The sequence below is a fragment of the Anopheles maculipalpis genome, chromosome X, assembly GCF_943734695.1.
Source record: "Anopheles maculipalpis chromosome X, idAnoMacuDA_375_x, whole genome shotgun sequence".
Lineage (NCBI taxonomy): Eukaryota > Metazoa > Arthropoda > Insecta > Diptera > Culicidae > Anopheles > Anopheles maculipalpis.
In genome coordinates this window covers 17,526,943-17,548,201 of record NC_064870.1, presented here as the reverse complement: position 1 = coordinate 17,548,201, position 21,259 = coordinate 17,526,943, and the positions used below count along the sequence as shown (strand labels likewise).

General features: G+C 41.0%; 3 protein-coding genes across 3 annotated transcripts; 1 reads left to right on the top strand and 2 right to left on the bottom strand.

Annotated features, from left to right (window-relative positions):
• Window positions 1–520: 520 nt before the first annotated feature.
• On the top strand, window positions 521–3,673 carry LOC126564107 (nitric oxide-associated protein 1). The gene is made up of 2 exons (XM_050221044.1): window positions 521–1,192; window positions 2,252–3,673. The coding sequence occupies exons 1-2, from the start codon at window positions 521–523 to the stop codon at window positions 3,671–3,673; spliced, it is 2,094 nt and encodes a 697-aa protein (XP_050077001.1).
• A 2,023-nt stretch (window positions 3,674–5,696) lies between these two features.
• On the bottom strand, window positions 5,697–7,349 carry LOC126557867 (glycosaminoglycan xylosylkinase homolog). Its single transcript, XM_050213779.1, has 4 exons — window positions 6,944–7,349; window positions 6,514–6,871; window positions 6,019–6,424; window positions 5,697–5,905 (listed from the first exon to the last, which is right to left on the bottom strand). The coding sequence occupies exons 1-4, from the start codon at window positions 7,298–7,300 to the stop codon at window positions 5,704–5,706; spliced, it is 1,323 nt and encodes a 440-aa protein (XP_050069736.1). The 5' UTR covers window positions 7,301–7,349; the 3' UTR covers window positions 5,697–5,703.
• Window positions 7,350–9,422: 2,073 nt separating this feature from the next.
• Window positions 9,423–11,883, bottom strand: LOC126568494 (chondroitin sulfate synthase 2). Its single transcript, XM_050224984.1, has one exon. The coding sequence runs from the start codon at window positions 11,841–11,843 to the stop codon at window positions 9,423–9,425; it is 2,421 nt and encodes an 806-aa protein (XP_050080941.1). The 5' UTR covers window positions 11,844–11,883.
• Window positions 11,884–21,259: the final 9,376 nt, after the last annotated feature.

Genomic DNA, 21,259 nt, shown 5'->3' with positions numbered 1-21,259 from the left:
AGAATTAATTGTTTTCAAACTAGACGCAAAGAACCACGCAAATCAAACGACACGATATTCTCTTTCTACCAGCACAGAAAACTGCTTCTCCGACCAAAACATTGTTATACTTCTGTCATGTGGCGAAACGTCAATTTGTTCTAGATAACTCTACCTTTTAATTTTATAAATACCTTGGTATATGTGTTTGCAAGCGTATGTGCTTTTCATTCAACACATCAATGAAAATGTGCATACCACAATCAAACCCACTCCTGTCAAACTCTCATTCGATATAGCCAAGGTGCTAAAACTAAGAGCTCACCTAGTCTCTTTACCCACTTCGAGACAGAGCTTTTCCCCAACATGTATTCTTTAATTCACATTGATTTTGTTGAACAATTGTTATGAACATGGCCGCCACAACGTTCCTATCCAAACCATTGATGTGTTTATCTTGGTCTACATCACTTTCGGCTTTCTGGGTTTGTTTTGTCATATTTGCTTGAGGGAAAGTTTACATGTGCGAGAACGCCTCAATATGTTTCGATGCGTTTTAAAATCCGGTGTATTTCGAAACAGGATACTTCCTTTGGTGAGACAGTTGCATTTAAACCACATTAATCTAGCGCAACAATCCATTGCTTCGGAATCGACGGAATTGAACAGTACAGATGAAGTCTACAACAAGTGGAAAGATAAGATTGTTTATAGTTCGTTTATCGACAACAACACGATCAAAATGGGCTACAAACAGAATAAAATCATGGAATCCAGATTAAAACAGCTGCAAACTAGCGACCTGAGAAAGTCTTGCGACATCAGGCCGTTTTCGGTAGCTATGAAGCAACTGAAAGCGGAACAATTCAATGAGCTGTACGACAAGCGAAGCGAATGTTACGATGATGTCGGCAGCAGTTCATCGGTCATTCAAATGCCTTACAAACAAATCAATCGTAAAGTGCCGAAAAGTGATGAAACGGTAACAGAATGGGAAGGTAAGGCTCTTACTGGTGAATGGATGTCGGATTATGAGTATTACGATGAGAATGACGAGGACAGCAGATCTTTTTATGGCACCCCTGATACAACCGTTCCGCCCTCGGCAATACCATGCGGGGGATGTGGCGGATTGCTACACTGCATAGAACCTAGCATTCCCGGCTATTTGCCTAGTCAACTGTTTAAAGGAAAATCGAAAGAGCAGTTACTGGTAAGTTGCTAAAGCGGATGTCGACAAAGGCGTATACAGTCACTTCCCCACAATCGTGACCGGAGAAATCCGTGTATCTCAAGTTTCCGCGAATATTGATAATTGCTCGACACATTGTTTATATTTGATATGAAAAGATCCAGTCCTCATATACATTTTAAAACCATTCTTTTAATGACTAAAAATATACACTTACTTCTTTATAACCATCTACCCGGGTAGGTCATACATTTTGTATGGGATTTTGTATTTTGTCGATCTAATAATGTTTAGTTGAGAATATAAAAAAACCTTCTTCTATTTGTTTGTTCTATGTTTTATGTTTTGTTTCTATAGCTTTTAACATTTATATTTATAGTAGCGTGCTGCACTGTTTGTAGGGAAATATGCATTTTCCGTTTTATTGCTTGCACAGTCATACTATTAATCTTTTCCTTGAATCTCTTCTAAAGCAAGCTCTTTTTACAAAAATATTCGTCTGCAAATTAAAGCATTTGCTCACCATGGAATAGATTAGTCTTAAATAAAGCCAAAAAGCGGGAGAGATTAAGCTAAAATTTAATATAATTTTGAGATCATTATGTGATATTTGAAGTCATATCCTTATTCCACTATATTATACAAGAGCCTCGCATTCGGAATTTGTATGACTGATTTAAACAAAATAAATAAGTTTTACAATACAAAGATTTCCAATTTTCAAGTAAAAACACTAGTCAGCGAACGATTGCTTATCGTAGATCCAAAGAGATTACAACTTTAAAAGTGAAAAATGAAAAGATTTTTTAAATTCTCAACTAAATGTTTTCACCTCGACAAGAAATAGTCTCCTTTTTTTTTGGAAAACTTCATGCATATACGACGAGTAAATCAGAAGATGGTAGCTGTATGTAACATGCTAATTCTTTAGCATGCTTGTTTTGCTCACGGGTTGTTGTTTTTACTCTAGAAATAAATCTTCATAACACCCCTAAGTAAAGTCAAATTTTCATTTCCGCGTAACTCGAGTACCGCGTAAGTTGGATACTGACTGTATTTTTTATCGTTTTCTTTTTCTAGACGACAATTTGCCAACGGTGTCATTTTTTGAAACACTACAACATTGCAATCAATGTGACGGTTTCTGCTGATGACTACATACAAATGCTATCATCGATAAAATCAAAGAAAGCTCTAGCTATTCTGATGGTCGATATTTTGGATTTCCCTTGCTCGATATGGCCCGGGCTGTCCGAAATATTGGGCCCTCAAAGACCTATCATAGTAGTGGGGAATAAAATCGACCTTTTACCGCAGGACTGTCCTGGCTATCTGGAGAACGCACGGCAATGTTTGACCCGGAGCATCATCGAGTCTGGATTTGCAAGGAACAACATCAAACACGTCTCCCTCATATCGGCCAGTACTGGATACGGTGTAGAAGAATTAATTACGAAAATTCACAATGTTTGGGGAACCCGTGGAGATGTCTATCTGGTTGGATGTACAAATGTTGGAAAAAGCACACTTTTCAATGCTCTACTTCGTTCTGATTTGTGCAAGGTTCAAGCGACCGATTTGGTTCAGAAAGCTACAGCTAGTCCATGGCCAGGCACAACTATACGAATGCTAAAATTCCCTATCCTGCGTCCATCAGATTATCGGCTATACTTAAGAACGAATCGACTGAAACATGAACGGTATCTGCAAAGGGCAAATGCACAGTTGAGACGTGAACAGTCGAGAGGATCTAAAGATGTCAAGCACGCGACATTAATCGGCCACATAGGTAGAACATTTGAAAAAGAGCAAGAAGAAACATTTGATCAGTTTTCTTTGACGCAAAGAAGTGGAGCACCGACACCCATTCTTACATTGAACGAGAAGAGCGAAAAATATATCAACTCCAAATGGTGCTACGATACGCCCGGTGTCGTCCAACCGGATCAAATACTGGATCTGCTTACAACGGAGGAAATCGTTCTTACCTCCTCGAAGCAGCTGATACGACCAAGGGTGTACCTTCTTAAAAAAGGCATGACGTTGTTCCTGGGCGGCTTGGGTCGCTTCGATTTTGTCGAAGGTCCAGATTCAATACGTGCCATCGTATATTCTGCACACACGCTTCCTACAGTTATTTGTAACACATCGGATGCTTCTACGCTGTACAAGGCACTGCTTGGTTCGAAACTACTCGGTGTACCGTTTGGCAGCACGGATCGGTTGGAAAAGTTTCCACCGCTGGAATGCTTTCCGGACATCCTCGTGCACGGTGAGCTGGAGAAGCATACAACCGTTTGTGATGTATTACTATCGTCCGCAGGATGGATTGGTGTGAACTTACCAAAGCATAGCGAAGCTACTTTTCGTGCCTGGACACCTAATAGGAGGGGAATATACGTTCGTCAACCCGCACTGCTGCCTAACGGGCTCGCCCTTAGAGGCAAACGAATTCGAGGATCGTTGGCTTACCGGCTCGGAGAAGGGTTCAAACACAGTTAGAGCGCTTGTAAACTATAGCAAAGTTTCATTCATTTGAAACATTAATTTCAGCTAACTGAATATTTCTGAACTTGTGACTTTCATACATAGCAGACAAAAATTTAACAGGATGTTAAGAACTGTCCAAAAATGCAGATGCGTAATGCAAATTGTAGATGCGGGAAAAGATCGAAAAAATAATGCAAAATTAAATTAATAAGTTTTAATACTCGTTTCATACTCTTTCATCGGAAAATAACACCCAAAATATAACAAAAGCGAATGCTCCGGTCTCATTAACGACACAAAAATTCATCAATTGACAGCAAAGTTTCAAAAATGTGAGATATTAACGAGCCAGCGTTGTTACCCTACGTTAAAATGACCAAAAATACAACCCTTTTACACATATTCGGGGTAGGTCATACATTTTGTATGGCTCTTTGCATTTCCCCTGATAAGAAAACTAATAACTATAATCGATCTCTTCGTCGTATTTGCATGAAATTTTCAAGAACGCTGAGGCTATTTATTGGCTAACTAATAAATGTTGGTTGAGCATTAAAAAAAATCTTTTTCTAACAATTTTTTTTTGTTTTCACAGCTTGTATCAACTATATTTACAGTAGACTATCAAACGCCAAACATACTTATTGTATGGAAAGATGCATTTGCCGTTTAAAAAAACTTATATAGTTTTATTAAGTAACTGTAAAAAGTAAATAATTACCATCAAAATAAGTTTGCGTAATGTTGTTACTTCTTTTTACGAAAGTCAAGTAATTATTTTACAGGGTATCCCAACAATATTGCTAAAGTTTTTTTTTACAAAAATATAAGGTCACGTGCGAGAAAACCTCTGGACGAGAACAAAAACATATGGGCAAGCGCCAAAAAACCACGGGACGAGGACTTTATTTAAAATATTTCAGCCCACTACAAAAAACCATACGAACGTGTTAGCTGGGATACCCTGCAGGTGAAGCAGTGTCGGATTATCTTTCATAAGGTTTTGTTTGGTTCCAAGCAATTCAAACGAATCGCTGATTACTAACTTTTGTATAATTCAAGCAACAACACAGGCACACGTAAGTGAAGACGGGCAACATATCTTCACCCGCATACGTATGCCGGTCACGCATAGAATTTCTTCTACAACAGGTTTCCATTACAAAAAATAACTATTCAGTTGCAAATTAAATTAAATTAAAGATTGATCACCATGGAATGGATTAGTCATTTAAAAACAGAAAAAGGAGAGATTATCTAAAAATTTTATGTATGATCATATTTCAAGTCATATTCTAATTCCACTATATTACACAACAAGAGCCTCGCATTCGGAATTTGTATGACTGATTTAAACAAAATAAATAAGTTTTACAATACAAAGATTTCCAATTTTCAAGTAAAAACACTAGTCAGCGAACGATTGTTTATCGTAGATCCAAAGAGATTACAACTTTAAAAGTGAAAAATGAAAAGATTTTTTAAATTCTCAACTAAATGTTTTTACCTCGACAAAAATAGTTTCTTTTTTTTTGGAAAATTTCATGCATATACGACGAGTAGATCAGAAGATGGTAGCTGTATAATACGGTAAAATACCAACTCCCATACAAAATGTGTATGATCTACATGGGTAGGTGAATGACAAAAGGCTTTTACAGTAGGCTATTAACAAAATTGCCTTAATAATCACTACTAAGGGGTTTTTTTTGTCAAACAAATTTGGCTTAGTAGTGCCTTAGTAGTTGGCGGATTTACGACGATTTTGTCGATAGGAAGGTATAAATAAAAAATCTGATTAAAAGTATATATTAATCAAGTGAAATTTTATATATTTTATAAGTGAAATTTTAGTTGCGCCAAGAAAAATGGCATCTTAAAAACGCGTTTTGACGTTTTGTCAGTTCAGTTTCACACAACTGAACTGCGATTTAACAAGTTAAGATTGAGTGGAAGTTGCATTCGTTTATAAGCGCCTTTAGAGTGAAGTTGAGGGCAAGAATATTGAGCAAAATTGTTTTTTTTTGGTAACAGAAATAAAATTACTTAAATATTTTATTACCAAACTTTTCCCTACACAGCTCAACCGTACTGTAAACGTATAGTAACCTTCTTTCGAGAGCAGTGTAGTGTTCGTTGATGACTAGTGGATATAGAAGATCTAATTTGTTCAATTCTTCAAGCGTTTCGGTTAGTGCGCCTCCAGAGAATATCAGTAATCGTTCCCATGTTGTGCGTCGAATGCTAAAAACAGAGAGAGAGAGAAAAAGAGAAAATCGAAACAAAAAATAAACCCAGATCTTCAAACTAAATTTTTCAACAGTATAAAGGAAAGAGGACATCAGCTGTATACGTACATGCAGCATTGATACAATGGTGCAAGGATATCGATATGGTCTATGAACGGGTTTCCAAACCCTTTACCATTGTCGAGCAACAGTACTCGATTTTCACGCGTTTCGTAGTGATGTCTGTCCCCGTTTTGAATAAGAAAATCAAATATTGCCGCATCTATAAGATCAAGCAGCACATCAAACTGCAGTTTCTTCCTTATGAGCGCGCAATAATTATCGTTCATTTCCCATTCGGCTTTCAGCTGATCCTTGTAGGTGCGCTGCCACGGCGATCTGTATTTGACTATTTTCCCCGGAATGGTAAGCAGCACGGCCCCTTCAAGGGTTCCGGTCGTTGGATCGTCGCATACTGTTTCATCGCTGTTACAGTAATGGCAAAATCCGTAGGCACATTGTTGATTGTTGATGACTACAGTGTTGGATGGTTGATGAGGGAGGTACAATAAGAAGCAAATTAATATTTGATATAAAATATGAGGCACTACAAATCGCTCCTACCTGGCATTGTCTGACGAAGTGCTTCGTCCGCATACTGTAGGTTATTGCGAAGCGAAATTCTTCGCCCAGCAACAATTGGTGTGTAGCGAAGGTTTAAAATGGCAGCCAGATGAAAGCTGATTATTTCGGAATTATGTCTATCCTTGCCGGAGTACACGGTACCGTTGATGATATCTTCGCGTGTGTACCAGCTCGGCTTGAATAGCACAAACTGCGAACCGGTAAGTTCTAACACCAGTTTCAGCTGTGTTCCTCGGCGAGAATTCTTAATGCTGTGAATAGACTCCTTGCTGAGAGCGTTGATGACAGCACCGATTGATTTATCCTTCACGGGGAACACCTCATTCACGTTGGGCCACTGAAAATGAAGATCGAGAATATGTTAGAATAATTAAATTTGTTGGAACGTATTCTATGACGAATCGCATACCGAGTTGGCCGTTCTCCATACATTACTTAAGTTGTACGACTTCGGAAGAAAACAGCTCACAAGGGTTTGCTTTATACCTACATATTTAGGATTTTTGTTCCGAAATACCGGTTTTAATGTTTTAACTTTACGTATTATTGCATTCTGCACGGAACGTGGTTTGCTTTGTGCAGTTTGGTTAGCAATTGACTTTCCCCTTTCGACCGCATATTCTAGCACATCGTGGTCAGCGAGCTGAATTCTATCTTGCGCCACTGTTGATTGGAGATTGTTAATGAAGTACACATTAAGACTGTAGTAGATCACTAGCGACAGGCATAATAAGATGAGTATATTATAGAAACTAGTTTTTGTCATCTGGTTTTCATTTAATTCTTTAATTAGCTATTTCAGATGCACGTTTCGTTCCGTATGTAATTCTAGGTTTATGTTTATATACAAATAGAATGTCATATACTTCGTCTACCAATAATTCCCAAATAACAAATTCCCCATTAATACTTTGTTATCAAGAAGCACCCGGTGCGCAAAATTCCGTCAAATTCATCATTCGTCAAGACCGGGCCTGACAGTGGTCAAAAGGACCGCTCGAGCGACCGATATTATCAAAACACAAAAACCGTTTGACTCGGCAGATGTCGCTAAAGGGAAAAATGTGTAAAATTAAAAAAAATGTAAAAAAAATGTTGCGTGAACTTGCTTTCTTAGCATCATCATCATCTTTTTTCTCCCATATGGTATTGAAATTGTTGAAATAGGAATACAAAATGCATGATTATCACATACAAATTATCAAGACAAGTGGTCAAAAACGGAACATTCGAATTATTACAGCCGTTTGTATTGTCTCTTTGAAAAAAAAAAAACTTAACGGAAGGCAAATTACCTTGAACTTTGCCACGAATTTTTATTCTCTAACACAAACGTAGCCTCGTATTTGTCACTGTTTTTCGTCACCTACTTGAAACGGAAAGGCGCCAAACTCACTCGGTCCTGTGTTTTTCCTGTGTTCGTTTTCTTAAGCAGTTCCAAAATGTGAGTATTTTACTTCAGAAAGGATCTTCCCAAAGAAAAAGGATCTTGAAAAAGTATCGTCGGAATGCTCATTTGATTCCATTTCTAATAAAATGTATTTGGGCGGAAACGTTTCTTCCAAAACATTTAATCACTTGGTAAATGCCACGGAGAAAGCTGGTTGAGAAATTGCTATATTAAAATCTTTCCCGGTTCCATTTTGGTAACTCCCGCCCACAAGAAACCGCAGCGTGGCAGCCTACATTTCTTTTGGCGTGAGTCTTTTTGCCCTTACAGATGGAAACTTTGGTTCAATCTCATCAAGATTATCGAGGAAAAAATCCTTCGATACACGAATTTTTTTTCTTAAATCTGAAAAGAACAACCTCGAGAACACATCAAAAAGGTTTTACACAAAAGTTTTACAGGTTAAAATGCTTATCGAAATTTTTCCTGTCACAAGAACGGTTTCATAATGCAAGTTTATTTTATAAGCTTGTCTTGAGACTTTTCCGTTCGTAAGAGATAATCAGGCCAAAGTATCACTACATATGTTTTTTTTTTTATTTCGTAATGACGGCCAGGCCGTAATCCTTTATTAGTACATATGTATATATAATGGTTTTGCTGGAATAAAGTCAGTCGCATTACGGCTCCCGCATAGAACGGTTCATTTATTGAGTTTTCAACTGGTATTGGTGAGAGATTTTTTTAGCTTATGACTTTTACTCGGTAGAAGCGGGTTTCGAACAATGGTTTGGAATGGGTATAATGACAATCATTAAAATTTATGCTATAATATTTTTTTAAGCAATCGATGCTTATACTACCAATATAATAGTCATCGGAAACGAAAATTGAAACGAATGTTTAAATGTCGGGAAAATCAGAATGTTCGTTATGTTTATTTTATTAGTAGCATATTGTCCCTTCTCACACACGCTTGAGAGGAAATCACAGCTAATCATTGTCCTTGGCGATAACTTGCTTATCAACACAATGATTCTTTGCAGTGATACACAACTACGAAGAAGGATATTCGCTGCACTGTAGTGGAAAAGCAAGGCTAAAAAAGAAATAGTCATGATAAGTTCAAAATGCAAATTTTGTTACTTAACTACATACTTACAAAGAAACAAAAATTGCATTTCTCAAACTATACCAGTTTGAATCAGTTAACAACGCGTTAAGCGTGACAACGGTACCGTTAAATTAACAAGTCCTATTATCGTATTATTTATTTGACTTGACAACAGGACATTTTATTTATAAAAAATCCCCTTGCACGTTTTTCTATCTTATCATGCGTTAGAATTGTATTTCTCATTTGTTAGCATAATGGTCAATGTTAAAAAATAAAAATAATTGTTGCACTGTTGCAGAAATGAAAATTGAACTGAAAAAAACATGGCTTGTGAATCATCTTGCGCAACATGATTGCTTGTGAAGTTAATACATGCTTTGGCTACACAACCTCGCGGGTTTCGAACTGTTTACTGTATTGTACAAACACATCTCCTATCTGTTTCTTTGACGCAATTCGAATGCACTGTCTACGGTCCGATTCGTCCGAACATTGCAATTTAGCGAACAGTTCTCCGTAAGGATCGTTAGATAATACATTACTGATACTTCGCCCATAGCGAAGGTTCGGTTCAATTGCTCGCAGCACGTGTATTTTACTGTTGCTCAACGTAAATAGCTCTATTATGTTCGATATCGCACCGCTATTACCGGACTGTGTGGAATTTGTTGCTATTAAATTCTCAATATCTCGATCGGTTCGAACAATTGGTAATAGTTGTTCGAGTTGTTTGCGTGCAAACACGTAATCGTTACTGTAAAATGATACTACATCATAATTACCCCTATCGAAGTAACCGCTACTTTGACCAACATCACAGTTTTCACACGGTTTACAGAGCCCAGTCCACTCACAGGGATACATCATGAAGCCGATCGGACTGTAAACTTGAAATCCTTGGATGGTATTCATCCGGACACGATTAAGAAAATCTGGACGAAACGATGCTGCGTTTGAACATAACATAACTAAGCTTTCCAGCCCTATCTTCCGTAATGCTAGATCGACGGCAGCAAAACTCATGCGTGTGTGAGGACCGTAAAACGAGCTATAGTAATGATTGTTGCTACTAACTTTCGAACTAATCTCTATTGGCAACCGAATCGAAACCCAAGCCACCCTTGATCCATCCTGCTTATGCTTTTCCGTTAATGCTAAAGCAATATTCTTCAACGGAAGAAACACATCCTCATCGCCCTTGCTGGGTGTTTCAGCGCGGTACATAAAAATTAGCATAAGAAACGTATTATCCTGACTGTCCATACACGTTTTCTCATAACTCTCTAGAAACTGCTCTGTTTCGAGGACTTGATCTTCAAAAGTTGGCAACAATATCGCCACGCGTGTACTTTCGGTTACATACGGCGAGGGAACTATTTCGATCAAACTAATCGGTTTAATTACTTCAAAGCTTTTCTTTACCATCTTTTTTAACCGTCGGTCGTAGAAATTCAGCAATAGCCGATAATCCATCCCCCGGACAGCGTCAAAGCGCTTGTAAGCGGTGTGAATTCCTCGAAACTCTGCATCCGGATTGTTTCGCGTCGCTTCTAGTACAGTTTTATTCAGCACATTCCGCATGTCTTCCTCGTCGACCGCTGATAACCGTTGAACGTTTACCTCGGAATTCCACATGAACGAGTGTGTAGTGTTTAGCGCTATCCACGGTACAACATCGTGTCGCGATTCGGGTGGATTCGATTTTGGAACTCCTAGCGGCCATCGAACTTCAAGGATGTCGTTCGAAAGCGTACCATTGGAAATTTGCATCGCCTCCTCAAGCAACGTACGCTTCACCTCACTGTTTTGCTTCAGATGTAAGCGGGAGAAATATGCGTGCAGCAGATAGAAATCGTCCGTCGTGGTAATAGGGTAGATCATGGCTGCGCTGTTGAACCGTTCCTCCCTGGCGATCAGATGGAAGTCGCGATAAATTTTGTAACTACTCAAATGGTAGCTAGATACATCGATACCCTGCCAGGACTGATGGCATGAATTAATTTTTGTTGAATATTTTACACATTTCCCGATGTTGGCGCTGTGGTTGTTGGAAATCGAGTTACGTACGCACCAATCGAGATTCGCTCTGATTTTTCTAATCACACCACTACTCAGTATAATGCCCGCATGCAGATCGCAATAATCGTTACGCGTAGGTTCTTCGCTATCCTCCCGGTTATACCCACTGTCGTCCAGCTTTGTACCCATGTACACATCCAGTGTTATGCTTAGATGCTGCAGATGTTGTCGCACTGTGCGAGCATTGACGTACGTCGTATCGGTTAGCAGCAGAAAGAAGTCGTATTCATCCAGATAGTTATCGGCGAGATATTTGAGCATATGGAACGGGCGCAGATGTTCTCGCGTATCCGTAAATCCTACTATATTCTTCAGATTAAAGTTTGACTTAACATTGTCTGCATGGATGAAGAATTTTATTTTGTTCACCAGATGAGCAGCGGTACGATTGATTGCGGTTGCAAACGTGTCCACATTTTCCGTCGTTGTCAGCACGCCCACGAAAAGTTTCTCTCTGATTCCTAGCTCGGAATAATAATAGCGTGGACGTATAATGTTTTTTACCGTCTTCTTTGCTATCATTGGCTTCTGGTCTAGGTTGAGCTGTGGCTCGAATTCGTTGTTGTGCTCCAAGTTTAGCAGTGTATCGGCATTTTCCGTCACCTCTGGGCATTCCGCTACGTATTCTGTATAATCGTGCGGTGAATAGTAGCTAAACAGGAAGCCGCACACAATTCCGAGCACAAGGTAATGATTGCGACTTAAATTAAAGATAACACCCATTGCTGTAGAATAATTATGTTTCCATTAAATGCACGAACTCATGTATGCTAATTGCTCATAAAGATATACCGATACCATCCAGAATTCACAACAAGTAAATAAATATTCACCGTGGAATGCAGCAATGACTTTAATGACAGAAAAAGATAACCAAGGTTGCTGCAAGTGAGTACCACATGGTAAAGGTTTATCTTTTTATTGAAATTCTGACCCAGGCAACCAGAAAAACGGTTAAAGAGTAATAAAGGCCCACAAGTTGGACGGGATCCATGTCATGCAAGCTTGTGTTAAAAATCACGGTAGATATTGACCATTACGCGTAGGACATAAAAATATTATTGCATGAGGTGAATCCCGTACAACTTGAGGGCCTTTATTACTCTTTAGCCCTAAATAGTGTAGGCTAAATAGTCCTACAAGTTGCACGCAGCGCACTCACATGCAAGCTTAAATGTAAGCCCACAGTCATTTGTAAACATGGCTAAGTAGGACATATTGAAAATATTTAAACTATTGGTTTATTAAATCCATGAAATCTTATGTTAACTAGTTTTAATATAGTTTTAGGGCTATAGAGTAATAAAGGCTCTCAAGTTGTACGGGATTCATCTCATGCAAGCTTGTGTGAAAAATTACGGTAGATTGTGATCATTATGCGTAGGACATAAAAATATTATTTAAATAAATCATTATTAAAATGAGGAAAGTTATTTGAAATGATTGTAATGTGTCGCAAAAGCTAGTTTATTTATAAGACTAATTTATAAAAACATTTTACTAACTTATTTCAGAATTTAAACGAGACAGTTCATACTGTAATTGAAATAATTCTATAATGAGCCTTATTTTTTAATTTAAATGGCTCAAAATACAGAAAAAATAATTTTTAATCATGATTTGAGTAGAAAGTGGATTGAATTACTAAAACTTTATTTAAAATAGTTACAATAAGATTTTTTTGGATTTTATAAACCAACAGTTTTAATATTTGCAATATGTCCTACTCAGCCATGTTCACAAACGACTGTGGAGCTTGCATGTGAGTTTGCTGCGTGCAACTTGAGGGCCTATATTACTTTTTAGCCGTAAACTTTAGCCGAAAGCTAGTAAACTTTAGCCGAATTTAGGGCTAAAGAGTAATAAAGGCCCACAAGGTGTACGGGATTCATATCATGCAGGCTTGTGTGAAAAATCACGGCATATTGTGGCCATTATGCGTAGGACATAGTAATATTATTTAAATAAATGGCTAAAGAGTAATATAGGCCCACAAGTTGCAAGTTGCAATATAGGCTCCACAGTCGTTTGTGAACATGGCTGAGTAGGACATATGTATTGAAAATTTTTAAGCGTTACATTAGGATGTTACGTTTCGGTCAGTTTCGGTTGTGTATGACCCCGACCTTACTCTTTAGCCCAAATGGTAACGCTAGAGTGTACCGCCAAACCCTCCCACCCCCCACGCTTGAGCGTTACGTAATTTATGACGCCTCGATGTTCTGATTGCTCATTGATGTATTCTTAAGAATTATAGAACGTTCCCGTATTGTCATGATTGCTCATTTATTAGCAACATATTTTCATTTGAATATTTAATCAGTTTTTCAGTGTTCCATGTACCTTACGAAATTGAATCACTATCGATTCTTTCCATGAACTTGGAAACTTGGAATTTCATTTATTTACGCCAGAAGCCTGTTTTAGATTGCAAATCCTGTGCAAATCTTCTTCTTCTTGGCGTAACGACCTCTAAGGTCATGCCGGCCATCGAAATGGCTTACTAGACTGCCGATATCACGTAGTTGGTTAGTCAGTCCTCACTACGGGAGGACGGTCCGGATGGGTTTTGAACCCCGGTCCTGCCGTTTGAAGACCGGCGCCGTTGTCGCCTACACCACCGGGCCGCCCCAAAATCCTGTGCAAATCCTGTGAAGTATTTCTATATCAATTGGATGTGTTCAATAGCTCTATTTCGGTTGGGGCGCAAAAACACGTCTTACTCGGTTGAGTTCTGGTCGAAGAGTACATCATTTACTCCTTATATTTCCTCTTTATATATATTATCTTTCGTTCGTCCTGTTAACTTATACTAATATATTCTACTATAACTTATGCTATAATCCCCAATAAGCAATTCATGAACCGGATGAAAGCGGAATCTTTGCATTGTATGCTCTGTGCTTTTAAGTTGTTCTAATATAGTGCAATGAGGTATACTTTTGTTAATACTAACAACGCTATGCACAAAGTGTTAATTAAAAAGTCGAACAATTTCTGAGTTATTATCAATCAATTTATCCTTAAACTGAAACTTGCATGTATTTTGCAATCCTGTTGGAAGCCAACTTTTAAAGTAGTGTCCGTAGCTGTTCACTGTAATTTTTAGCTCCATCGATTTTTACTTTTTCAAAGTAAGATTTTCTCGTAACTTTAAGGTCTTAGGTACGAATTCCCATTCGTTCGGACAGCGCAGCTGCCGTCAAGTAGTTGGAATAAGTATACGGTCTCCTCAAAAATAGTATACTCCAGCAGAACGTCAACCACTGCCGGTTGGCGCACGACATGCTGCTGCAAACCGCCCGGCAGGAAGGATGCGACCTGGTGCTGATCTCCGATCCATATCGGATCCCGGAGAACAACGGCAACTGGGTAGCGGACCCGACGGGCAAAGTTGCGGCAGTATCGACAGGACGATATCCCATCCAGCGCATCATCGAGAATCGGCGAGATTGCTTCGTTGTGGTCGAGATGCGCGGGATTTTGTTCTGCTCCGTGTACCTACCTCCAGTGGGTCCCGATTCGACAGTGGAAGACTTCAGACCCAAATGGACCGAGATTGCGTCAGTTATTCCACGGAACCGGGACACCGTGATCGGCGGGGATGTCAACGCCTGGTCAGGAGCGTGGGGAATGGAACGCAGGCACAACGATGGAGAACGAGTGCATAGAGGAGCGGTGGTGATGGACGCTATGGCTTCGCTGGGGCTGGTATTGTTGAACCGGGGTAACTGGCCAACCTGGTGCAGCAACAATGGCCGTAGCTCCATCGTCGACGTTTCCTTCTGCACCCCGTCGCTCCTGGGGGACAACAACTGGCGAGTTTGCGACGAAAATCCGAGCGACCACAACACCATCAAGTTTTTAGTCGGAAGGACGACGGCGCAGCGCAACCAGGGACAGAACGACAGACAACACACAGCGGAGAGTAGATGGACGACCCGGTTTTTCAACAAAGAACTGTTTGTTGAAATGTTCGGGTCGTTGGACATCCATAACCGCACCCTCTTGGCGGACGAGCTGACGCAGGCAATGGCCACTGCTTGCGACGCGACAATGCCGAGACTGCCCGCAGCACGAGGAGGACGGCGATCGGTATACTGGTGGAACAGTGAGATTTCCCAGCTACGCCGTACTTACATCGGGATGCGGAGAAGACTCAGGAGAGCGCGAACGGACGAACAGCGACAAGATCGGCGGCCAGCATACACAGCGGCGAGAGCAGCTCTGGAGCAAGCGGTTAAGCGGAGCAAAAAAGAGCACGCTGAACAACTTCCGGAACAGCTGGGTCCGCACGGATTCGGACCAGGCTACAAAATTCGGAAGCAGGCGTGGGAAGGTGCCCGCGTACCGATGGAACAGGACCCAGCGAAGCTACAGCACATCGTCGGGGAACTGTTTCCGGTGCAACCGCCCATGGAATGGCCCGCAATAGCAGCAGAGACAGGACGGACGGACGAGGACACGGCTAGGGATTCAGTCACCGAGGACGAGCTGTTGGGCATTGCAAAATCGCTCAACCCACAGCGTGCCCCTGGAGACGATAATATCCCAAACGTGGCCTTGATAGCGGCGATGACAGCATTTCCACGCGTCTTCTCGAGAACGTTCCAGCACTACATCAATTCCGGCCACTTCCCCGATGAATGGAAGAGGCAACGGTTGGTGTTATTCTCGAAGGCCGGGAAACCACCGGGTGAAGCATCGTCGTACCGGCCGATCTGCCTGCTGAGCGTTCTGGGAAAAGTGTTGGAGCGACTCATACAGCGCAGACTTACGGAGCATCTCGATGCGACGGGAGGTCTCGCTGATGCCCAATACGGATTCCGAAAAGGACGCTCTACTATGGACGCCATCAACAGGGTGATCGCCAACGGAAAGGTTGCGCTGGACAAAAAGCGCAAGGGCGACCAACTGTGTGCAATGGTGACAATCGACGTGAAGACCGCCTTCAACACGGCCAACTGGACAGCGATTGGAGCAGCTCTGCAGCAAAAAAAAAAACACGCCATTATACCTCCAGGTGTTGCTGCGGAACTACTTCGTCAATCGCACGCTCCATTACGAGACGGACGAAGGAATAGTCTCGCTACCAGTGACGGTAGGTGTTCCACAGGGTTCGGTTCTAGGATCAACACTGTGAAATGTCATGTACGACGACCTTCTACGTCTGGAGCTGTCCGGGAATCGTGCGGACATTATTGGATTTGTGGATGATGTGGCGTTCACCCTTATCGGGAGGGACCCACAGGAAATCAGCAACCATGCTACGAGGAACCTGGAGAGGATCGAGCGTTGGATGGATGCAGTGGGTCTGAAGCTGGCCCATCAAAAGACCGGCTACATGATCTTCTGCACGCATCACAACCCGCAAGTAGGTCAACTACAAGCGGGTGGACACACGATCACTTCCACGGAATCGCTCAAATACCTCGGCGTCGAGCTCTGCCGCAAGCAGCACTACGGCCGGCATTTGGAGAAGGTCTACACCAAGGCAACGCGTATCGCAAATGCCTTGACCGCTCTGATGCCGAACAAGTGTGGCCCCAAAAGCAGCAGAAGGAGAGCCCTGGTTAACGTTGGGAACAGCATTGTCCGTTACGCGGCACCATCGTGGGGACGGACACTTCTACACAGAGATATTCATCGCACAACCGTTCAGAGGACACACCGCACAGGAGTACTCCGAGTAGCCAGCGCCTTCCAGACGGTTTCCTACGATGCAGCTTGCGTGGTCGCAAGTACTATCCCGCTAGTCCTCCTCCTAGAGGAGGATATTCGCTGCCATGACGACAAGGTAGCGAGGGGATATACTGGACCAGACATACGAAAGCGACGCAGAGAGGAGACCATGGAACGCTGGCAACAACAGTGGACAACCGGAGCAGAGCAGCAGGGATCGCCGGGGATGAAGACGAGACATTATGTCCTGGGTAAATCGTAAGCACGGAGAAATTGATTTTTATCTATCTCAACTCTTTACAGGGCATGGGTTTCTCCGGAGCTACTTCGTCGAGAAAGGCATCCTCGACGGCTCGCCAAACTGCCCGGTGTGTGAACATGACGTGGAAGATGTCGACCACGTAATGTTCCACTGTCCACGGTTTGCTCGGATCCAACAAGAGATGCAGCAGCAGAGCCACACCCGCCTGACGATGGACAATCTGGCGGCGGAAATGTGTGCCCACCGCTACACCTGGGAAGCAGTCCGGACTGCCGCTCGGACCATCTTCAGAAACCTCCAAGTGAGGTGGAATGAGGAAAGTCCACCAACGGCAAGACGGAGGCGACAACAACGACGGCGGAACACGGAACAACCAAGGTAGCAATAGCTGCCGCCGTAACCGCACACAAAGGACTATACTACAACGGAAGCAGCAGCAGCAGCGACGAGTAACCAGAGCAGCAGCAGGAGCTTAGACCCAACCGGGAGTAACGGCTACGGACGGACGGGTCTGAGCAGCAGCAGCGGAAAGGAAGGCACGAAGCAGCAGCAGCAGCTGAGACAACAAGGACGAATGATGCAGCAACCGCGCGTCAACGGGATGAGTGCATTGCACAAACGAACCTGCATGGAGTACTACGCACATCAGCGCATCGGCAGGTTTCGGATCAGGTCGAGGAGTGGTTTAGTTGGGTCGCATCGGCTGCCGGGTCCGCGTCACGATGAATCCCACATACCCCATCTTGAGGGTTGGTCTGTAGCCGCAGACCACCTTCCGAGATGGGGACCTTTTGAAGGTTCCCTCCCCGTTAACAAAAAAAAAAAAAAAACGGTAAGAATTCCCATGGTTTTTAAATACTGTTCAATCTGAATCCTATTTTGTCAAAGTTTAGTTTTTTTTGTGTGTTTGTTTTGTGACATTGTTCTTCTGTTTCGTTGATAAGTTCATTGATACTCGTTTATATTACAAGTTTTAATCGTTTAGCTTTTTCATGTAAACATAAATCCAGATCAGATAACCTAACACTTACAGACGCACACATGCTTTCTTTCGAAACTTTGATTTTTTTTTGTTATTTACAGCTACATCACACCCCTTAATTGTAATAGCCATTTTTCATGGCCTGCTATTTTCAGTTTTGGGTCTGTTCTAGATATCACGGAATCATTGTTGCTGTAAACATGATCAATTACTGTTTTACTTCTGCAAGTTGTTCGAGCTTCTTCTCCGACAATCTGATTTATAATTACTAAGAAGTGAGACTGATTTCTAAGATGTCGAAACTGATCTAATTAATCCTTCTCGCCAGTACTTACGTCTGAATGACAGTCTCTTTGTACAATGAGATAAGACTTTTTCAGTTTCAAGAATTTCTACAAATTAAGGAGCTTTCCAATCGTTTATAGTTTTGAAATACTTAATTACGTATTTCAAACTGTTTGGTCGTATCACATTATTTAACAAACATTTTTTCACATTGTTGACAACGGTATCGCTGGCATTTTGGTGCAATAAGTACGGCCAGAACTACCGATGTATCTGTATTCCTAACGATTTTTGATAAACCTACCGATTCACAATCGAGCACCCTTAAAATACACATTTGCCATGATTCCTATCGAAAATCACAATTTGTCTTCATATTGGTCAAGGATTCATAAATGAGTGAATCCAGCAGCAATTTTGTTTTGGTTGATGGAAATAGAGGACAATTTTGTGGCTCTTAATTACTTTTTGTTTGACTGTGAACTGAACGGAAACTGAAAATGGAAAGGATTATAAAGTTTGCTTGATTATGTTTACACTAATGGCATACGTTCAAAACACCTACGAGCACCCCACGCCCTCCCCCTTCGGTAAAACGATGTAACCATAAGCTGTAAAGAGTGTGAAGTGAAAAGAATTAAAATCATACCGATAACTTCCTATAAGACTTTTGCTTTTTTACCGATAACGAAGAAAATAATCTGGTCATTCTGGCTGCAATGTACGACTCGGCTGAGCCAGAGAAGCAAGACGATTTGACGTTTAATAAGAGAAGTCTCGTTTGCAATGCATGCACGTGTGAAAAACGAAAAATCATATAAATGTGTAAGTAAGTCTCACAGAATGTTAATAATGAAATGGAACGTTTTGAGATTAACGGCAAAGGTCTTCAGCTGGATAGAAATAAAAATCCTGTATCCGTCGGAGCCCTATTTATTTATTTCCCATAGAGGAGTGTTTTTTGAATGACTTTTCACGTTTATCTTCGATATTTTGAATAATTCTCAAAAAAAGGTTTTTCAATGGTGATTCTATAGCGATTCTAATACATAAAATGAAGATGTCGGTAATTATTTTTGGGCATAAAAATTCACAACAAACATATTTGCTAAATTGAAAGTACGGCACGGGACCGTCATAATCAATCGTAAATAAATATTTGCTAAATTATCTTATAATAATATGAATCTAAACACTCATAAAAAGAGGTTGAAGGACGAGAAGCAAGAGAAGAAAACAATTACAAACAGCAGCTGCTCTAGAAGTTGGAGTTGGGCGTCACACAGGTTTTTAGTTAAAGGAGCAATCTATTGATTCAGGTTAATGTAAACATCATCCAGTTTTTGAATAATATTTTTCACTATCCCATTAATTTCACCCATTAACCCTATTCATCTATTAATAACCCCCCCCCCTCCCCCTTACAAACTAAAAAATGCTTTTGTTTTAAGCTTGTTTAACGAAGAAACTATTATTTTTTACAAGAGTATATCATATTTATTGACTTTTTATTTAATTCTTATTACTACTCAGACAGGCTTAATGCCAAACTAGACGAACGTAAATGTCAATGTTAACTAGTTAGGAAAAATTATTTCTTAGATGCACCTGACATGGTTCGATTTCTATTGAAGGCCAAGGTCAATAGCCACTATGCGATCTTTGAGTTTTGTAAGGTCATCGCAGCATCGTATGAACTCTGCCTAGGCTAGGTTTAATGGTTTACTCCTTCGTGCTTTTACGGTACAGGACGAACAGTCCCGATTGAATTTATCTACGTGATGAACACCGAATGAACACCACGATTGCCGATGTAAGTCGATTCTTACCGAACATCCAGCGAGCGTGAATCTTCTCCAGTGTATATCCTCACTCGACCCTCGCTAGTTGTTTGCATTGTCCTGGTTGCACCAGTGTTTCAGCGGACTGTGAACCTTAAGCACACGAGCTAGCCACATGGGATGGTCTAGCCGTCATATTTTCTGTTATGTTTGCAACCGATAGAATCTAATTTATTCCGCGCGTGACCCTTGGGAGCGAATGTTTGAGCCGCGTTTTCATGTACGTCGACCAGGCGTACTTACTCGAGCTTTCGGGCCCAGTAGCGGTGTTGTGACTTCGACTCGCCTATCAACCTCAATCAATCGAACGACACTCAAATCTAAACTGGAACTGCTCGTTCGAGCCTGGTGCAGGCTGCATCTAATGCAACCGCAAAGCAATGGGTATAAGGGCTGAAGTTTTTAAGTGAGTGTAATTTTCGTTTTCTCGCTTCTTAATGTTTTGAGTTTTAGACCATCGTTATGCTCTGCTTCAAGAGTTACTTTTTGTGTATTTGCGAGTGTTTTAAGATCTACAATCTAAACTGTTGTGTCTAGTGGAGCTGTGTGAGAAAGTGGTGTCAGTGTATTTTATATGAATCGGTTCATAGATTCAAGTAAAAAAGTGCTGCAAAAAGTCTGTATGGTGTTTACTGGAGGGAGGAGAACCGTCTGGATATAAAGTTTACCAAATAATGCTTATCTCTAGCAAAAAATGAAAAGCGAGCAGCTCAGTTACATTTCTTTTCCATGTTTTAATTTGTTTTTGTTGTTTTTGTTGTTGTTGTTTTCATTTATCTATTTTTATGCCCAGTTTCCCATTCGCTACATCTCTCAACACCGCCGTACCAACATCCAATGTGTAATTCCTACCATAGCAGAAATATCACGCTGAATAGCGTGCAAGTGTTGAGTTTCGATTTTGCATCCCCTTTACCAGTGAAAACGTGAATGCCGTGAAGACCAAACCACGTGGCGCAATGGAAGTTTCATTACAATAGTTGAGAAGCAAATTCCAAATTCAATCAGAATCAAATTAATCGACCTGCTCGGATTTAAGTGGAAATCCCACGTTAGCCCAGGTGAAAACATGTGTGCATCGTAAACT

What these genes read in the sequence shown, in the direction of transcription:
- LOC126557867 (XM_050213779.1), bottom strand. Translation starts at nt 7,300, where the DNA reads ATGACAAAAACTAGTTTCTATAATATACTCATCTTATTATGCCTGTCG. An exon ending in TATGGAGAACGGCCAACTCG is followed by an intron (nt 6,872 to 6,943) that starts GTATGCGATTCG and finishes CTTCATTTTCAG; the next exon opens with TGGCCCAACGTGAATGAGGT. An exon ending in CCATTGTATCAATGCTGCAT is followed by an intron (nt 5,906 to 6,018) that starts GTACGTATACAG and finishes CTCTGTTTTTAG; the next exon opens with CATTCGACGCACAACATGGG.
- LOC126568494 (XM_050224984.1), bottom strand. Translation starts at nt 11,843, where the DNA reads ATGGGTGTTATCTTTAATTTAAGTCGCAATCATTACCTTGTGCTCGGA.
- LOC126564107 (XM_050221044.1), top strand. Translation starts at nt 521, where the DNA reads ATGTTTCGATGCGTTTTAAAATCCGGTGTATTTCGAAACAGGATACTT. An exon ending in AATCGAAAGAGCAGTTACTG is followed by an intron (nt 1,193 to 2,251) that starts GTAAGTTGCTAA and finishes TTCTTTTTCTAG; the next exon opens with ACGACAATTTGCCAACGGTG.